Source organism: Brassica rapa, chromosome A09, assembly GCF_000309985.2.
Source record: "Brassica rapa cultivar Chiifu-401-42 chromosome A09, CAAS_Brap_v3.01, whole genome shotgun sequence".
NCBI lineage: Eukaryota > Viridiplantae > Streptophyta > Magnoliopsida > Brassicales > Brassicaceae > Brassica > Brassica rapa.
Window position 1 is genome coordinate 1394929 of NC_024803.2, and position 17940 is coordinate 1412868.

Genomic DNA, 17940 nt, shown 5'->3' on the forward strand with positions numbered 1-17940 from the left:
ACGACAATAAGGTGAAACGCTTTCACGACTTTGGTCTATGGCTAGTTGATGATCATGCTTTTGAGTCCCCATTGGGAAAGTTAGAGTGAAATTTGAATGCCTTGTTATGTTATATGGCTAATACAAAACAGAGGTAAAGAAATGAGATTCGGAAGATGTATGTCTTGACATTATTCGAATTATTAATAGGTTTCTCTAGAGATAGAGGAACAGTGTTCCCTTATATGTATCTCATCTACCACTTTAGTCTTCACCGACTCTTGCATGATATCAGTCTGGATGCGTCAGATCAATTAGTGGAATTATCTTCGGCTTGGCGATCATTTGACCGGATCCAAGAAGATGCATGTGTTTATAAACACTCTTTTACGTGGCCAATGCCCAATGGTCTCTATGCTTTGCTTCTGGACGTTAAAAGAGTTTTGATGTCAATCAAGATCCCATTAATTTAATATTGTATTCAATGAAAGAAAGACAGACATTTAAATTGAAAGGACCCATTCTTCCTTAGTTATTGCATTACATAAATATATATATTAATTTGAAAAAAAAAAACATAAGGCACAAATGATTATGGTAGGTATAAGAAGGGAGCCTCCTGTTCAAAGAGGAACGCTGTGCAAGACTAGTGTCTCAACAGTGAGACCTGGTCCGAAACCAAACAAGACACCCCACTCCAACCCTTCTCCTGTCGTGGCCACACCATCTTCGGCGGACTTCCTCCTCATCTCGTCCAATATGAAGAGGACGCACGCGCTCGTCATGTTTCCGTACTCGCTCAACACGTGACGTGTGGCCCTCAGCTTCTCTGCCTTGAGTCCTAGCTTTTTCTCAACCTCATCAAGGATCGCTCGACCACCAGGATGGGCTATCCAGAAGAGGGAGTTCCAGTCGCTTATCCCCAGCGGTTTAAACGCTTCGTGTAGACTCTTTTCAATGTTCTTCGAGATGAGCCTAGGGACGTGCTTCAGGAGATGGAAGGTGAGTCCCGCTTCCCTCAACTGTAAATTTATAACGCCGTCCGAGTCTGGGAGGATGGTCTGCGCGGCAGACACCATCTCAAAGATTGGTTTCTCTCCCACAGAGATGTCCGGGTCCGAACCGACAACGAGTGCGGCGGCGCCGTCACTGAAGAGGGCCTGTCCGAGGAGGGAATCAAGGTGGGTGTCAGAGGGGCCACGGAAGAAGAGGGCTATGATCTCGGAGCAGACGACGAGAACACGTGCGCCACGGTTGTTCTCGGCGAGGTCCTTGGCGAGACGGAGGACAGTGGCCCCCGCGAAGCAACCTTGCTGGTACATCATGAGACGCTTGACAGAAGGACAAAGACCAAGGAGCTTGGTGAGCTGGTAGTCGGCACCAGGCATGTCAACTCCTGAGGTAGTACAGAAGACAAGGTGGGTAATCCTGGACTTGGGCTGACCCCATTCGTTGATGGCCTTCACTGCCGCCTCTTTGCCTAGCTTAGGGACTTCAACCACCACTAGGTCCTGTCGAACGTCGAGAGAAGGAGCCATGTAGGCGCACATGTTTGGATTGTCCTTCAGAAACTCTTCCGTCAGGTGCATGTGCCGTTTCCTTATCCCCGATTTGTCGCCTGTTAGTTGTTAAATAAATATGCGCTATTAGATTATATGAATCACATTGGTTAAAGTTTCCTTTTGCCTAACCATCGGTTTAGCTTCCTATCACTAAACCGGATGTATATATACTTTAGAGTGTATAGTTGTAAAGTTTAACTTGAGCATTTTATGTGAATAACAAACTTCTTTACTCTGAGCTCAAGTACACTAATATGCGCAAATATAAATGCCAAAAATACAGATGCAGAAATAGAATGTAGGGTTTGTTAAGACATACACATGCGCTTGAACTTCTCCTTAAGGTCGATCATGTGTTCGCTGTTGGTGATGCGGAAGTAGTAGTCGGGATACTCCGCTTGGATCACATGGTTCGCAGGGTTGGCCGTGCCTATCGCCAAGATACCTGCAGGGCCATCTGCTCTCTGTGCCTTTCTGATCTCGTCCAACGAAGACGGCGTGCACATCGCTAAGAGAGTTTGATCGATATGTGACTTTGTGTACTATGCAAGTTATGTGTATATATTTTAGAAACATGCGGGGAGTGGGATTATATAATAAGATGACAAAGGAGAAAAAAAGAAAGGGTACGTTGGATGAAGCACTGCATATCTCTAGGATAGCTCCCTTTTTTTGTGGTTCTCAGAGCATGACTAAGGATTTCATGGTTTTTATCATAATATAAGATAAGGTCTTTTAATTTTTAACTAAAAAAAACTAATAAACATTTTTTAGAGCATGTTTAATGCAAGTTTCTTAGCGAGATCTCTTACTTTTAAAATATAAAAAATTAATAAAAAATATGAGAGATAAATAAGATATGTCTCTTATTTAAGACATCTCTTAGCTTAGTCTCTTATTTTCCCATTACGTGTCCTTTTGTAAATGGTTTATTTTATTTTATTAAAATAAATTTTAATTATATAATTATTTTATTAATAAAAGTTATCTAAGTGATTCTTATATCTCATATTTAAGAGACATCTATTAGTTTTTTTATTTAAAAGCTAATAAACTATATTTTATATTAAGCTAAGAACCTTATCATAAGAGACATGCATTAATCATGCTCTTAGTTACTTATCAAGAAAATTGAATGTGAGTTCTGTTGATTTATGTATAGACGCATCAACAAGTCATATTAATTTATAAGTTTTTATTTATTACAGAGAAAATTACGTAATAAGACCTATGGATAAATTCATTACGACCCACCGTGTTAACCATTTGGATCAACCACTTGGATCGATTGTCAAATCTAAACTAGCCAAACAGCGATAATTTAACTCCTAATAAAAATTAAATTAAGACCAATGTGTGTACCCCAAGAGATGTTTTGATTTCGATTAAAGATGTTGAGATTTTGCTCTCTGGAAGAACCTTAAATTTTTAAAATGGTGTTAATCAAATGAGAATAAGAATAAATCTATGTATCAAAGAAGAACAAAAGCCATGATCCTCCTCCTCTTCGTTAACAGTTCCGACGAAAATGAAACAAGTTGGCACAAATAATTCCGATAGATCCGAAACAGTGAAAAAATGTTTTGTGTTTATTGTGTGTTTTTAAATATTTTTCAGTTCTAGAGGTTTTCATACGAACACTAAGAAAATATGGAGCAGTCAGATTTTGTCCATGTAGCTTAGGGTATCTTCAATGGGATACAAAAATTTTCTCCATATTTTACACTAAAATAGAATAACTCCATTATAGAATTGAATTTGTCCAAATGGTTCACTCTATAATATAGTGAAATATAGAATAATGTTATTTTTTTACTACAAATATAGAATGAAAAACAATATTACTCTGTATTTCACTTTATTATAGAGTAATTCTATTATAGAATGAACCATTAAAGCAAATTTAATTCAATTTTATAATAGAATTACTCTATTTTAAAGTAAAATATAGAATACATTTTTGTGTACTATTGAAGATGGGTTTTAAACATATGTTCCATATGCAATGGACAACTAAACGCAATGGTAAATATTGGGGTCCACTCCAATTTTCCCCAACCAACTTTCTCCATGAATGCCTAGCTAATTTTTATAGTCTTAGTTATATGCCCATCAATATTTAACTGTTTTTATATTTTGTTTTGATAGTGTATCTTTTTTTTCCTATAGTGTAATCCTATATAGTTAATTGTGCTCATGGTAATAATATATGTAAATGAAACTATTTTCGCAATATATGATTTTTTGGCTCATTCGTGTTGTTTTCTTCAGAATTTTCTTTAGAACTAAAAAGAAGAAGAAATATAAGATTTTATAACGTTATCCAATTTTTATACATATATTAAGATTATTGATCTCTGATTTTAGCTAAATGTCTCATTTGACCATGACATACAAATGAGCTAAACTTATTACAGGAAGACATCGATTCTTGAAAAGCTTCAAATGATGATATGGACTTCAGAATGGACTTTTAGAATATGTTCACGACTATCCATATGGACATCACAAATTGGTCAACAACTTCACCGTGTCCATATGGACTGTAAAAACATGGTGAAATTTTAAGATTAGCTATGTGTACAAAATTACCAAAGACATGTTATTTTCGTCATCATATGGACAATATGACATAAAAAATATACTAATATCTAACAACATTTCTTAGACTAAAAGAAATTTACTAAGATACTAGTTGATCCATAATCAAACAACACATGAGACACACAGAGAAGAAAAGTATCTAGATAGTGGAGTCGACCAACTTAGTCTCTGAGAAACAAAGCATAACAGCTTCAAGGACAATGGTGTCTTTCACAAGGTATATCCCCTTTGATTCATCTTTTAGCTCCTCCAGTGATATCAACTCAGCTTTCCCATAACTATCTCCACTCTCTCTGGCATAAAACTGCCAAACTGTAGTCTACGGTCCTGGTTTTCTTATATATTTCCATATCAAAATTAATCTATCTCTTACATGTTTTCTCGACATGGTTAGTGTTTTTCTGATTCAGTAGACGCAGCTTGAACTTTGCTTAGATGCTATAGACTTTGTTGATCCACACCACATTCAAGACATATGCACTTATTAAAATATCAATTCGGATTAGATAAACATGTTTTGCGGATCAAACTCAAACCATGTAACTAAGCTTAATGGTTTCAGGACAAAAAGGACTTGATGTTTTTCTTTTCAAGAACAGAGTTTCGGATGTTTCTGCATAATTCATGTACTGCTAAAACACACACATCTAGATCGATTCAACAAGAAACTAAAACACAAGACTCTCCATTCATTTATTATTAGCAGAACTTCGAGCTATGTCTGTTCCTAAGAAGGTGAAGAAAGCCGTTCTACACATTGGTTCTAAGCGTATGTTTTGAGAGGAAAGATAAAATGATATGAACACACAAATACACGCAATTGAGAATTTCTGACTTTCTAAGATGTATGTTTTGCGAATATATTCTGAGATTCGTTAGTTCTGAATTTTCGTTACCCCAAGCTGTGCAGTGACACACAGTTACTATATGATCTCTTACTATATTAACTATTTATGAGACTTGAGTATTGTTGACAACTTAAGTAATCTTAAACCATTTCCAGATTTAGACATTTGGGGTTTAAGATATTCGCGTTTAGTCTTTAGGGATTATATATATATTTTAGGCACACTAACAACCATGAAAACATAAATTAATTCAGATTAGCTTGAACATGATCTTTGCATAAGCAACATGTTCGATTAGTTTTACATTATGCAGTTAGCGACCGTGATCAATCATTCAAATACCTTAAAATGTATTTTATCAAAAAAAAAAGCTACTAAAAGAAAAATACTTGTAAAAAAAATGAAGATTAATTAGAAAATTAAATGAATATAATGTGAAGGATAAACAACCATCATATCTCTAACGACCATAAAAATTGACAAGACATCATGTTCGAAAATACCCACATTATGCATTTAGCTTCCGTAATCAAATCATTCAAAAACGTAAGAAAAATGTCTTTTATCAAAAACTTAAAGAAATAAAAAAGATTTTTAAAAATTTGGAAATTAATCAGAAAGATAAATGAACACATAATATGAAGACTCTCTACTATGTTATATCAAAAATGACCACAGGACTATCATGTTCTAGATTAGTTCCACATTATGTCATTTATACTTTCATAATCAATCATTAAAAAACTTTTATCTAAATAAAAAGAAGAAAAGAAAGAGGATAAGAGATTTTCACCTGAAGAAGGAAGGAGGTTGGTGATTGCGTCATCATCGGTCAAAAATGACAACAGGAGTCGGTGGATGGAATGTTTGACCGTATGGGCAGTGTGGGATTTGGCTTCCTCTCTCTCTCGGTTCTGATCAGCTCCGGCGATTCTTCACATGTGCAGCATCTTTAAACCATAAGCGCGACCTCCTGTTTCATATCATCACGATTTGTTTTAGATTCATACACGACAATGTTGATGAAAAAAAACACACATAAAAATAAATAAAAGACAGATCTGACCGTTGGAGTCGGTTGGGTTTTGGCTTCCTCTCTCCGATGTCACCGAGCGCACGACTATTCTTCACATCATCCGCCACCTGTTACAGAGATTCCAAAAGAACATACTACATAAATATATCATCACAAAAAAATAAATATACCATCACGATCTGTTCGAGATCATGCCACAAAATATTGACGAAAAGACATAAAATAAATAAAAAGAAAGACAGCGAAGAAGAGATAGATACCTCCGACTTGATCAGGCATGTTTGTTTGAATCTTGTCGCCATTATGTCTTTCTCCTACAGAGTCTTCGTTCTCCGACCGAGTCTTCTTTCTCCGACAGAGTCTTTAACTCTTGTTGGTCTTTTATTTTGCTTGTCTCTTTGTTTGTAAGAATTGAGAGGAGGACAAAGTTGATGGTGAAAGAAGGCAAGAGGAGCTCTTCTTATATAGAGGAGCGCCCAACGGCTCATTTTCATTTACAACGGTCTTATTTTTTAAGTTATTTGTATTCCTTCGATGTATATTCAATATTTTACGTAACGGGTTAATTACAACGGTCTTATTTTAAAAGTAATTTGTGTTCGTTCGATGTTTTTTTCAGTCTTTACACTAACGGGTCAATTACAAGTTGTAATTTACAACGGTCCTATTTTTAAATAAGTAAACATATATAACGGGTCAATATAACGTTAGTTTCGAGAAGAAAATAAATTACGTTTATTGAGGCCCAATCAAATCTTTAACAAAAGAAGAAATATTATTATTGTTCTTATAATAATAAAGTCATAAATGATATTATTACTATTTGCATTGGTGACACTAATTATTATTATTATTCACACACAGCTTTATTCACACACTTATATTATCGATTCACATAAATTTTATATTATCAACTAAGGGTCTGAATGTGTGACAGGAGAAATGCAGAAAAAACACACGAGAAAAAGATATGCAGATTGTTCTGTATTTAGCTTCCAATCACCATAAAAGTGCTGGAGAAATAATAATAATAAAAATTAAATAAAACTGCATGCAGAACAAACCAATGTGATAAAATATTGTCCTGCATGAACAAGGAAAAAACGGGTGGATCAAATGCAGATGCCCAATCAATGCATGCTTCCTTTTAATTATCATTTTTTGAATAACTGTTTTTTTGTCTTTTTCTTTACTTATAAATAAGTATTAAATACTAGTTTATTTAATTTTTCACAGCAAAAACTCTTCTTTAAAAGTAAGTCTTTTTTGTCTTATAAAGAATTTTAAGATGATTTTTATACAACTATATAAAATGATATATTCTATACATATATATATATATTAAATTTTATACAATTTCATAAACACATACGTGAACATTTTATAAATTAATAATGATGGGACTGTAAAATTTTATTAATTTAAAGAGATTAAGTTACAAAAAAAAATTATTTTTTAGGTTTTCTAATTATAGAGTATATTTTTATATAAAATGAAAATGATTAATTTTACTATATATACATTAATTAAGTTTTTGAAATTCCACTTTCATATTATTTTTATTATATTATTTCTTAGATATAATTTTATTAAATATAATCAAAATATATTAAATTGTTAAGAGAAATAGAGATAATATCATTTGAATATAAAAAAATATATATTATTAATTTATAAATTTAATGGGACCATGTATTTATATAAAAATTGCTTAAAAATTATTATTTTACGGATTTGTGTTATATTGTGAACTGGTCCAGTCCGAGACTGAAATAATTTATCGACTATTAATGCATAAATGTTTTACTGTATATACTCAATTTAGATACTCAAAATTTTATATAATTGTATGCAAAACATATTATACACATTACGTTAAATTGTTAAATTAAGATTTTGTTTATACAATATAATATATGTAAAATCAATAGTATTAGTTCTATAGTTGAGCCAAAGGGTAAGAATGAACCAAAAATTTAATAAAGATACAAAAAATAAGAGAAAAACAAGAATACTCTTTATAATTTTTGTAACTGTACTGAATTTTCATATAAATATAAATTTCAGTATTAAATGATGGTATTTATTTTTTATTTTTTCAACATGATATTTTTACTTATTTATAATAAGTTGTATTTTTAGATATTTAATTTTTATTCAATTTTTTTTAATTTTTTTAATTCATTTAAAAATTATAATTTGTCAATTTAATTTGATCTGCATTTGTTCTGCTTGATCTGCGTGATCTGCATTTGTTCTGCTTGATCTGCATTTCTGTTTGATCTGCATTTTTTGATCTGCATCATCCATTCGAAGCCTAAGTGTCACTCATTGGTCAACAATTACATTTTTTTTTTGTTCAGACAAATCCAGAGTCTCTAGTCCTCCGAAATTAAAATGTAGTCATTTCTTGACATGAACAGTTCTCTCTAAGAACATAAATATGGTAACTCTGTCGTCATGACAATGATTCTCTACGCAAATTCCTTGTAACAATGAGAATATATGTATTGTGGATAATTTCGCTGTTGTGTGTTTGTATAACTAAGTGGACTATATGTATATATAAAAGTCATTTCTTGACATGAACAATTCTTTATAAAAAAATAAATATGGTAACTCTGTCATCATAACAATGATTCTCTGTGCAAATTCCTTGTAAGAACAATGAGAATATATGTATTGTGGATAATCTTGCTGTTGTGTGTTTGTATAATTAAGTGGACTATATATATATATATAAGTCATTTCTTGACATGAACAATTCTTTATAAAAAATTAAATATGGTAACTCTGTCGTCACAACAATGATTCTCTGTGCAAATTCCTTGTAAGAACAATGCAGTGATGTGTATTGTGGATAAGTTTCGGTGTTGTGTTTTTTGTATAACTAAGTGGTCTTTGTGGTTTTTGCAATCTCTGCAAATAGCTCCAAACTATCCTTAATCATTCCTTGCATTAGCGGTTGAAGCGCCTGACCAAAAACAAAAGACCAAAGATTTTAGACAACATTCAGTTGTGTTGATTCACTCTCTAAATCATCGAATATTGATACAATAGAATAAAGAATGCTTACTGTTGCAAATGGTACAAGTAGCAGCGGAACTTCGTACGCAAAGGTTAGCTGCAAGCAAAGCAAAACAAGAGCTCAGAAAAGATGAATGATTAATGAGAGAGAATGTCGCAGAAGCAAAAGAAGAACTCACTTCCACTTCACATGATGAAGGTCCTTGCGGGAAAAACCGAACAGTACCCCTGTTTTAAAAAAAGACAAGACCTTCACATCAAGCTTGATTCAAGACAAGAAGTTTTAGATTCACTACAATTCAGTTTACCTGTTGGGAAGGCCTTCTAGAGAAATCCAATGTATTTTCTGGTTCGGGAGAGGCTGCATAAAAACAGAAATTAAAAAAAATCATTAAAGCCGCCTAACGTGTTATGTAGAGAGACCAAGGCATATAACTTGTTCAAAAAAAAAAAAACACTATAACAAAGAGTGTTGAAGCTATACTTGCCTGCAAGTTCTTAGCAAGCCAAGAGTACTCTAGATTCTGACCAAAAGCCGAATACTTCAATGTCCATCGAGACAAATCAGATTTGTCCTTGAGTACCTGCAGAACTAAATCACAACATCAACACACCAAAACGACGGCGTTTCAAAATGTTCAATAACAAACAAGAACAGGCATATGACCTTTACGGATGAAATGAAAGTCATCCATCTAGGAATCGACTCTCGCTCGGAGTAGAGTCCGTAAGCAACAGATACAGGCACTTCCACCTTCTTCCTCACTCTGAAACTCAGACACAAAAAGGTTCGAAACTTTGGTTTAAATCCAAATCCTTTGGATGTGGGGGAAGATGATGAATCGCTTACTTGCATTCTTGCCACTCCATGAGAGTGTCGAATCTCCTGAACACCGAAGATTTAACAGTTGGTGAAATCAAAGGGGAGAATCTAGAGGCAAGAGGCCAAGGCTTCATCAGAGAAGAAGGTGAATATCTCGAAGTGGTTTTAGCTACGGCGCCGTTGTTGCAATGAAGCTTTCGATTTTTGAATCCCGTGGAGACGGCATTAGAGTTCGTTAGAGAGAAAATCGCCGTCGTCGCAGACATCTTTTGTTGGTTCGTCGTCGTGTTTTCTGTGTGGTTTATGTTTTAACGGCGAGAGAAATGGAAAGAACGTGTCGTTGGAGTATGAAAGGAGGAGAAGTAGTTTGCTTCTTGTGTTTGGTTATGCCACGTGTCTTGCTTCAACAGGTTGAAATATGTTCGGTAAATAAAGATGGGCTTAATAGAAAACATTAATGGGCCAACATTAATAAAGATCCTTTTCGGTCACGATCATTTTGTTCATTTCACACACATTCAAAAACTAACAAAAATAAATACGTTTATAGTATATATATAATACAAATAAAATAATAAACAAAAGCGGGGATAGCTCAGTTGGGAGAGCGTCAGACTGAAGATCTGAAGGTCGCGTGTTCGATCCACGCTCACCGCATCTTATTTTTTTATTTTCTGCCTTTTGGGCCCTTCACTCCCTAATTGTAATTTTCTATTTGAGGCCCATTGGACCATTCACTCTCAAACAGTTCCTAAGCCCAAATGTTTAGTTGACTCATTTTGGAAAGTTTGACTATAGTTTCTTTCAGTTACCTCTTAAAAACTTTGAACTCTAGTCGGAGCCGCCCCCGAACTGGTGAAGCAACAAAGCCATGGCGAAAGACAACACCCGCCGCACGTGGAACCCTCGTGCCGGTCCATATCTCGGAGAAGTCTCCTCCTTAGCTTTCCTCAACCTCCCGCAACACGTTTCCCCCATTCCTTATCTTCTCGCCGGTGAGTGCTAAACACTTGTTCTCTAAATTCAAATTTCAATTAGTTTTCGATGTAATTAGGGATTTCATTAATTTGAAAATTAGGATCCGGTTCGGAGATTCTGCTTTACGAATTGAGCTCTGGGGAGCTGATTCGCTCGTTCCAAGTGTTTGAGGGAGTTCGCGTACATGGAACTGTTTGTAGCGGGAGCTTTGTTCGTTCTGGTGATAAGTATAAGTATAAGCTTGTTGTGTTTGGGGAGAAGAAAGTGAAGATCTTTGCGTTGGTTGTTGAGTTAGGTTCGAGTGGTGGTGAAGTCTCTGTGGGTTTGGAAGTGGTTGAGTCTTTGCCGAGGCTTAGCAATTGGGTCTTCGACGTTTGTTTCTTGAAGGTTGGAATGAGACTCTCTTCTTCTCTGTTGGTGTTTGGTTGATTTTTTGTAGTGTGAATTGTTTCCTGATGAGAGTGGGGTTTGTTGTTGTGATGATAGGATGAGGAGGAAGAAGATAAGCTTCTAGCTATTGGGTGTAGTGATAACTCTGTGTGTGTTTGGGATGTTAAAGAGTCACGTATGGCTTTTGAGATTCATTCACCAGGTTAGTGTTACTGTTACTTGGGTTTAAGGGTTTTGAAGAATCGAGTTAGAGCTGTTTTATGTTGAAGTACTTGTTTGGTTTTGCAGAAAGATGTCTACTTTATACTATGCGATTATGGGGCAATAGTATTTCGACTCTACGCATTGCGTCTGGGACTATTTTCAATGAGGTATGCTAGCTTTTCTTGTTTTTTTTCACCGCTGGCTCTTTACTTAGTCTTGCTGCCATTTCTCGATTCTGTTTTTTTGGTGTCTGAGATGGTTTTAGTAAGTGGAATCGACTTGTTGTTGGCAGATCATTGTTTGGAGGGCTTCTGGTCTTGATGGTGACAACTTAGGCAATGGGAAATATTGTGCGTCCCATATGCTTAGACTCATTGGTCATGAGGGTTCAATATTTCGCATCGTTTGGTCTTCGGATGGATCTAAACTAGTCTCTGTCTCTGATGATCGTAGGTGAACATTTGTTTTGTGTTTTAATAAACACCTCACCTTTTCATGAGTACTTTTGTTCATGTGTCTAACGGCGTATTTATTTTGTCTTTTACAGTGCTAGGATATGGGAAATTGATTCGCAGGAGGTCATTGGCCCTGTGCTGTTTGGTCACAGTGTGAGGGTTTGGGACTGCTGCATCTCAGACTCTGTATGTACCTCAAATTTCTTTGACTTACTATATAGTTTTGTAACTTTGTTTGAACTTTCTGCATTCATTTGAGTATTAGGCTAAGAGATCAAATCATAGAATGTGAATGTCAGTGCCTCTGCGGTTAGAAAACCTATCAGCCCAAAATTTTGATGAATAGAGGAACGGTCACCGTTTAACTTTAGAGCATAGGTTTTTTATTGTAGGTATAAATCTGTTCATCATGATAACCGATGGATGAGCACATTAGGTTATTGAATTTGGATGTTTTTCTGTTTCAGTTGATTGTTACTGCTGGTGAGGATTGTACATGCCGTATCTGGGGCATGGATGGTACGCAGCTGGAAGTGATAAAGGAACATACGTAAGTGGTGACATGGTGTTTGGTCGATCGCACTTTTTACTCTTTGCGTTTATGTTATTACTGATGAAGAGCCATTGTTTATTATACAGCGGAAGAGGCATATGGAGATGTTTGTATGATCCGAACTCATCCCTTCTTGTTACTGCTGGATTTGACTCCGCAATCAAAGTGCATCAATTGCATAATTGTGGGTCTGAAATCTTGTTGGATACTGTAGGAATGCATGATTCACAAGATAAAGTGGAATCTTTTTCAACCCGTCTCCCAAATTCAGTGCAGCATACTGGTCGCATGGACAGGTAATACATATGCCATGACAAGATTTTAGAGACCGGTGACTTTGAACATGAATGGTACTTTGGTAGTAAATCAAAGTAATGTTTAGAAATGTTGAGGTTAAGTGAATATGTTAATTTGGATTCATGTTCCTGTTAATATAGCTATTTATGTAACTAAGGAAGAGGGCGGTTTAAAACTGTAAATGAATGTCTGGATTTTCTTGTGTATAATTTGTAAATATGATTGTTTTCCCCTTGCAGCAAGAGTGAGTATGTACGCTGTTTGCAGTTTACGCAGGAGGATACCATGTACGTGGCCACAAACCATGGTTGCTTGTACCATGCAAGATTGTTACCATCTGGAAATGTAAAGTGGACTGAGCTAGTTCGCATACCTGAAGAAGGGCCTATTATTACCATGGATGTTTTGCCTGGAGGAAAGGTACACGAGTCTTGTGCATTAGATGATTGGGTTGCTCTTGGAGATGGCAAAGGAAATATGACAATAGTTCGAGTTATTGGTGATATGTGTAACCCACTTGCGGGATCCAATCAAACTTGGAAGGCTAGCCCAGAGAGACAACTTCTGGGGACCTTCTGGTGCAAATCATTAGGATATAGGTAAATATCTCGTTGATTAAAATGATACTGGACCTATATAATGAATCATTTGGTGAGAAATATTATGAGATTACAGTTTCCAGTCTCTGGCTTCCAGGTTTGTTTGTTCTTGCAATCCTAGAGGACTGTTGAAGCTGTGGAGACTATCTGATCCTTTAGCTTCTGCTGCTTCTAGCGCTTATGATATCTCCCTTGTGGCCGAATTCTCCTCTTCTTTTGGAATGCGAATAATGTGTGTAGATGCATCAGCTGAAGATGAGGTGATACTCGTTGCAGTTATTGCCATGTTTCTGTGTTATATTGCTTTCCTTTTCCTCTCTACACCATATCAGCTAAATGAAGAGCTACGAACACAACTCTTGGTTATGGCAAAATACTAAAGAGAATATTTTTTAGATATGTAGTCTATTAGATTGCATCCAAGAGTTGTGTTGTGTTGTGTTTTAGCCTTGTGATTGTGAATTTTGTAATCTGTACTGACATGATTGTTGCTTGCAGGTGCTTGTGTGTGGAGATTTACGTGGCAATATTACACTTTTTCCCCTGTCAAAGGATATGCTGGACGGGGTTTCTGTTTCTCCAGAATTGAAGATACCTTCATCTAACTATTTCAAAGCTGCCCATGGGATTTCAACTGTTTCCAGTCTTTCAGTGGTCAGATTAACTTCCAACAAAGCTGAGATATACTCGGTATGATTAGTTTATTTAACTTGTTATCTTCTGCTCTTGGTGCTTGCTTGGTTTATCAGGAGAAATAAATTTATGAAATATTTTCTTTCATTTTCTTGTTTTTGATTCTTCCTTTTTCTAAATCTCATTTTCAGACTGGAGCAGACGGTTGCATATGCTATTTTGAATATGACAGAGAGAGGCAGGCTTTAGAGTTTATGGGTTTGAAACAACTGAAAGAGTTGAGCTTAGTCCAATCTGTTTGCCAAGGCATGCACTTTTCCAAAGACCATCCGAACAATGAATATGCCGCTGGATTTTCATCAACTGATTTTATTTTGTGGAACTTAACAACTGAAACAAAGGTGCTCCTCTGGCTTCTCAATTTATATTGACCTTTTTAGATCCTAGCTGTAATAATACTCTGAACTTCTTATGACAACAGGTTGCACAGATCTCATGCGGTGGATGGCGTCGTCCCCACTCTTTCTATCTCGGGGACATCCCTGAGATGCAAAACTGTTTTGCTTATGTGAAGGTACATCTTCTGTCTCTCAATGAAACTTGTATGGTAATGTTTGTGTCTTTGACTGATTATAAACCTGTCTCTTTCCTAGGATGATGTCATTCATATTCATAGACACTGGGTTGGAGGAGAAAAGACCAAAGTCTTTCCTCTAAATTTGCATACACAATTTCATGGAAGAGAATTACATTCCTTATGTTTCATCTCTGCGGATACAAAAGCTGGATTTGAATCTGAAGAACGCAAAATATCTGATCGGTCTAGTTGGATTGCAACAGGTTGTGAAGATGGATCCGTGAGATTAACTAGGTGGGTAGTAGTCATAATAAATTTTAATTACGTGATGCTTGATGATATAAATACTTTTGTCTAACTGTTTCAAAGTGTTCGGGGTTCATCTAGGTATGCATCTGAGTTTGGAAATTGGTCAACATCAGAGCTATTAGGAGAACATGTTGGAGGATCAGCAGTGAGATCAGTTTGCTGTGTATCAAACATGCACATAATTGCTTCAGACATACCAGACATTGGCGGAGAAGACTCTGTGATGGATGATAGTGAAAGCCCTTGCTTACTGATATCTGTTGGAGCCAAGCGTGTTCTAACCTCTTGGCTCCTAAGGAATGGTAGACAAAATAAGAAGGGAGAATCTTTAGTTAGTGATAACGGAGACGATAGAGCTTCATCGGATGTCTCTTCAGTGACGTTCCAATGGCTTGCTACTGACATGCCCACCAAAAGTAAAAAGATTGAGAAATCTCCGAAACTGGATGTTGTAGAAGAAGATACTAGCGTTAACGTCACAGAATCAAGATCCAATTCCTACCAGGGGCGAGAAAATTATGAAGATGACTGGAGATACATGGCTACGACTGCTTTTCTAGTCAAATGTGTTGGTTCCAGGTCAGAGGGAGAGCCTTCACTTACTTTGATTGAACCCATCAATGATAGACGATGTTGAAATCTTGTGTTTTCATCTTTTCAGGTTAACTATCTGTTTTATCGCTGTGGCTTGCTCTGATGCCACCCTTACACTACGAGCGCTGGTCTTGCCGCATAGATTGTGGTAATCAAGTGTTTACTTGTTTGATGACTTTTATATTTACCTATGTGTTTCATTTTGATTTACTCTGCTTCTAATTTCAGGTTTGATGTTGCGTCTTTGGTTCCTCTGAAATCTCCAGTTCTGTCACTACAACACGCCATTGTGCCTCTGCATCCTCCAAATGAAGGTTAAGCCATTTACATTAATACTTTTCTCGAAACCTTCTTCACTCGTGTAACATTTTTCGGCAACTTTACATGACAGGTGAGAATAATAATACATCATCTAGTGATGCTTATCTTCTCATCAGTGGAGCCACAGATGGAAGCATAGCCTTTTGGGATGTAACTACAAGTGTAGAAGCTTTTGTGAAGCAAGTATCGAGCCTCCATATCGAGAAGTTCATTGATTGTCAGAAACGACCACGAACTGGAAGAGGAAGCCAAGGTGGTAGGAAATGGAAACTGTTAGGCGCGAAGAGAACACAAGACAGTAGCAGTACCTTGGTTAGTGAATCTGCAGAAGAAGATCCAGCAAATGGTGTTATTCCTCAGGAAAACGGTAACAACGAAAGTGCAGATTCTCTTCCTGATACAAGCGAGATAAAGCCTTCACATGTCGTTAAGAATGCTCATCAATCTGGCGTCAACTGCCTTCATGTTTCCCGCTCGAGCAGCTCTCCAAGTCACGGCAATGGTTTGATGTTCAATGTGATTAGCGGGGGTGATGATCAAGCCCTTCATTGTCTTAGCTTCAACATCCTTAGCAGTAGTCCTGCCAACAAATCTGAACAAACCCCAAGTTACAGTATCAGGCTTACAGACCGTGGTGGTGTTGCATCAGCTCATAGCTCTGCCATAAAAGGTACTAACAAGGTTATCTTTCACCAGTTCCCTAACGAAAATACTGATTCTTGATTTTTGATACGATGAAGGTGTGTGGATGGACGTGAAGTGGATATTCTCAACAGGTCTTGATCAACGTGTGAGATGTTGGTATCTAGACAAAGATGGTAAACTGGTCGAGCACGCTCATATAATCATCAGTGTACCAGAGCCAGAGGCGCTTGATGCTAAAGCCATTGATGAGTAAGTAAAATGCATTAACACCCTTCACCTTATTATCTATAGCCATGTTGCTCACATACCAAACATGTTATATCGACTGTCTGTGCAGAAACAGATACCAAATCGCTGTGGCTGGACGCGGAATCCAAATGGTTGAATTCTCCGGTTAACAGCTCGGTTCGTGTCAAAGAACTGTAATTTGTACCAACCCAATTTTGATTGCTGGTTAAGAGTAAACCGGGGTTGCTTTCTGGTTTAAAGTTTGATAAGAGATGTGTTTTTTGTCGGTCGGTGGTCTATTAAATTGTGGGATCATGGATCTGAACCCAATTTGATAGTTACATTATTGCTCAAAGATCGGTAATATGGAGTTGTGCCCCATGTGGGTGGGACCTTTGTGGACGAAATATCAACGTTACACATGACCTTATTCATGTTACTAATCAATTAAGTACGATTCATTAATAAATTATATTCGTCACATATTTGATTCTTTATAAATTAATAAATAGTAGTTTTGTGATACTTGTGTGTGGCTTTTTCGACCTTTACATCCCGTCCAGATCTCAATATATAGATTTTGTACACATAAACGCTTTAAAATTTTCTAATTGTATTTAGCTTGTATTTTATATTCTTTTTGTAATATTCTTAGAACATCTACAATGGAATGTTCTCAACTTTGATATTTCACAAATAAAGAAAACATATTCGATGTTTCAAATGTTTAAAACTTAACTCAAAATTATCTCAAATGAGGTCTGTCATGTAATCATCATGTTTTGCTTATGTCCATTCATTTGCTAATTTTGTGGTTGGTGACCAAATCTGTGATCATTTTTATTAATTTATTCAATAGTTCGTTGGGAGTCTATTAGGTATGAAAATGTTCGCATATTCTTCCAAATCTGTTGGCCGAAGCAAGTGAAATATACTCTTAAAAGTTTGGTATAACTCAAGTATGTGATTTTAAACTAGTGTAGTTTTGATGCTAGAAATCTCTATGGCATTAGCAAAACAATGCATTGTTACATATACTAGAGGCGATCCCGGGCTACGCCCGGGTTTTTTTGTATGAAAATTATTAGTGACATATCAATTTGATGAAACAGTCTATGTTAAATTGTAGAAAATAATCAATTCACACATTAGAATGTTTGAATAATATAATGTTTTGAAAATCTTAAAAAAATAACTTTAATCTTTTTAAAATTTATGTATGTTATAAATTATGTGTAGAAGCTAAGTTGTCCTTATCATTATTAAGAGGAAATGTTA

General features: G+C 36.0%; 3 protein-coding genes and 1 non-coding gene across 8 annotated transcripts; 2 read left to right on the top strand and 2 right to left on the bottom strand.

Annotated features, from left to right (window-relative positions):
- Nucleotides 1-438: 438 nt before the first annotated feature.
- LOC103836793 (chalcone synthase 3) lies at nucleotides 439-8490 on the bottom strand. Of its 4 annotated transcripts, none has more exons than XM_033279411.1 (6): nucleotides 6290-8490; nucleotides 6060-6136; nucleotides 5787-5966; nucleotides 4519-4590; nucleotides 1861-4449; nucleotides 439-1597 (listed from the first exon to the last, which is right to left on the bottom strand). In XM_033279411.1, the coding sequence occupies exons 5-6, from the start codon at nucleotides 2045-2047 to the stop codon at nucleotides 603-605; spliced, it is 1182 nt and encodes a 393-aa protein (XP_033135302.1). In that variant the 5' UTR covers nucleotides 2048-4449; nucleotides 4519-4590; nucleotides 5787-5966; nucleotides 6060-6136; nucleotides 6290-8490; the 3' UTR covers nucleotides 439-602. The 4 variants fall into 4 exon arrangements, with proteins under 4 accessions (XP_033135302.1, XP_033135303.1, XP_033135300.1 ...); XM_033279412.1 differs by having other exon boundaries at nucleotides 4519-4625; XM_033279409.1 differs by having other exon boundaries at nucleotides 1861-4590.
- Nucleotides 8491-8767: 277 nt separating this feature from the next.
- LOC103836796 lies at nucleotides 8768-10313 on the bottom strand. Of its 2 annotated transcripts, XM_009113088.3 has the most exons (7): nucleotides 9907-10268; nucleotides 9724-9823; nucleotides 9545-9640; nucleotides 9365-9417; nucleotides 9236-9284; nucleotides 9106-9153; nucleotides 8781-9003 (listed from the first exon to the last, which is right to left on the bottom strand). In XM_009113088.3, exons 1-7 carry the CDS (start codon nucleotides 10143-10145, stop codon nucleotides 8920-8922), a joined length of 669 nt encoding a protein of 222 aa, XP_009111336.1. In that variant the 5' UTR covers nucleotides 10146-10268; the 3' UTR covers nucleotides 8781-8919. The 2 variants fall into 2 exon arrangements, with proteins under 2 accessions (XP_033135308.1, XP_009111336.1); XM_033279417.1 differs by having other exon boundaries at nucleotides 8768-9003; nucleotides 9106-9284; nucleotides 9907-10313.
- Nucleotides 10314-10463: 150 nt separating this feature from the next.
- TRNAF-GAA lies at nucleotides 10464-10536 on the top strand. Its single transcript has one exon. It is a non-coding gene; the product is annotated as a tRNA-Phe (tRNA).
- Nucleotides 10508-17145, top strand: LOC103836797. The gene is made up of 20 exons (XM_009113089.3): nucleotides 10508-10874; nucleotides 10958-11244; nucleotides 11344-11449; nucleotides 11536-11618; nucleotides 11744-11904; nucleotides 11999-12092; nucleotides 12374-12456; nucleotides 12546-12755; nucleotides 12996-13355; nucleotides 13453-13615; nucleotides 13854-14045; nucleotides 14180-14389; nucleotides 14470-14562; nucleotides 14642-14859; nucleotides 14953-15453; nucleotides 15536-15616; nucleotides 15697-15782; nucleotides 15860-16459; nucleotides 16530-16683; nucleotides 16772-17145. Exons 1-20 carry the CDS (start codon nucleotides 10751-10753, stop codon nucleotides 16830-16832), a joined length of 3867 nt encoding a protein of 1288 aa, XP_009111337.1. The 5' UTR covers nucleotides 10508-10750; the 3' UTR covers nucleotides 16833-17145.
- Nucleotides 17146-17940: the final 795 nt, after the last annotated feature.

Bases quoted from the DNA above. Each gene is read 5' to 3' on its own strand.
- LOC103836793 (XM_033279411.1), bottom strand. From the start codon at position 2,047: ATGTGCACGCCGTCTTCGTTGGACGAGATCAGAAAGGCACAGAGAGCA. The intron at 1,598-1,860 runs GTATGTCTTAAC...AACAACTAACAG, and splicing joins GGAGAAGTTCAAGCGCATGT to GCGACAAATCGGGGATAAGG.
- LOC103836796 (XM_033279417.1), bottom strand. From the start codon at position 10,145: ATGTCTGCGACGACGGCGATTTTCTCTCTAACGAACTCTAATGCCGTC. The intron at 9,824-9,906 runs GTAAGCGATTCA...TCTGAGTTTCAG, and splicing joins ATGGAGTGGCAAGAATGCAA to AGTGAGGAAGAAGGTGGAAG. The intron at 9,641-9,723 runs GTCATATGCCTG...TTAGTTCTGCAG, and splicing joins CTTTCATTTCATCCGTAAAG to GTACTCAAGGACAAATCTGA.
- LOC103836797 (XM_009113089.3), top strand. From the start codon at position 10,751: ATGGCGAAAGACAACACCCGCCGCACGTGGAACCCTCGTGCCGGTCCA. The intron at 11,619-11,743 runs GTATGCTAGCTT...TGTTGTTGGCAG, and splicing joins CTGGGACTATTTTCAATGAG to ATCATTGTTTGGAGGGCTTC. The intron at 13,616-13,853 runs GTGATACTCGTT...TGTTGCTTGCAG, and splicing joins ATGCATCAGCTGAAGATGAG to GTGCTTGTGTGTGGAGATTT.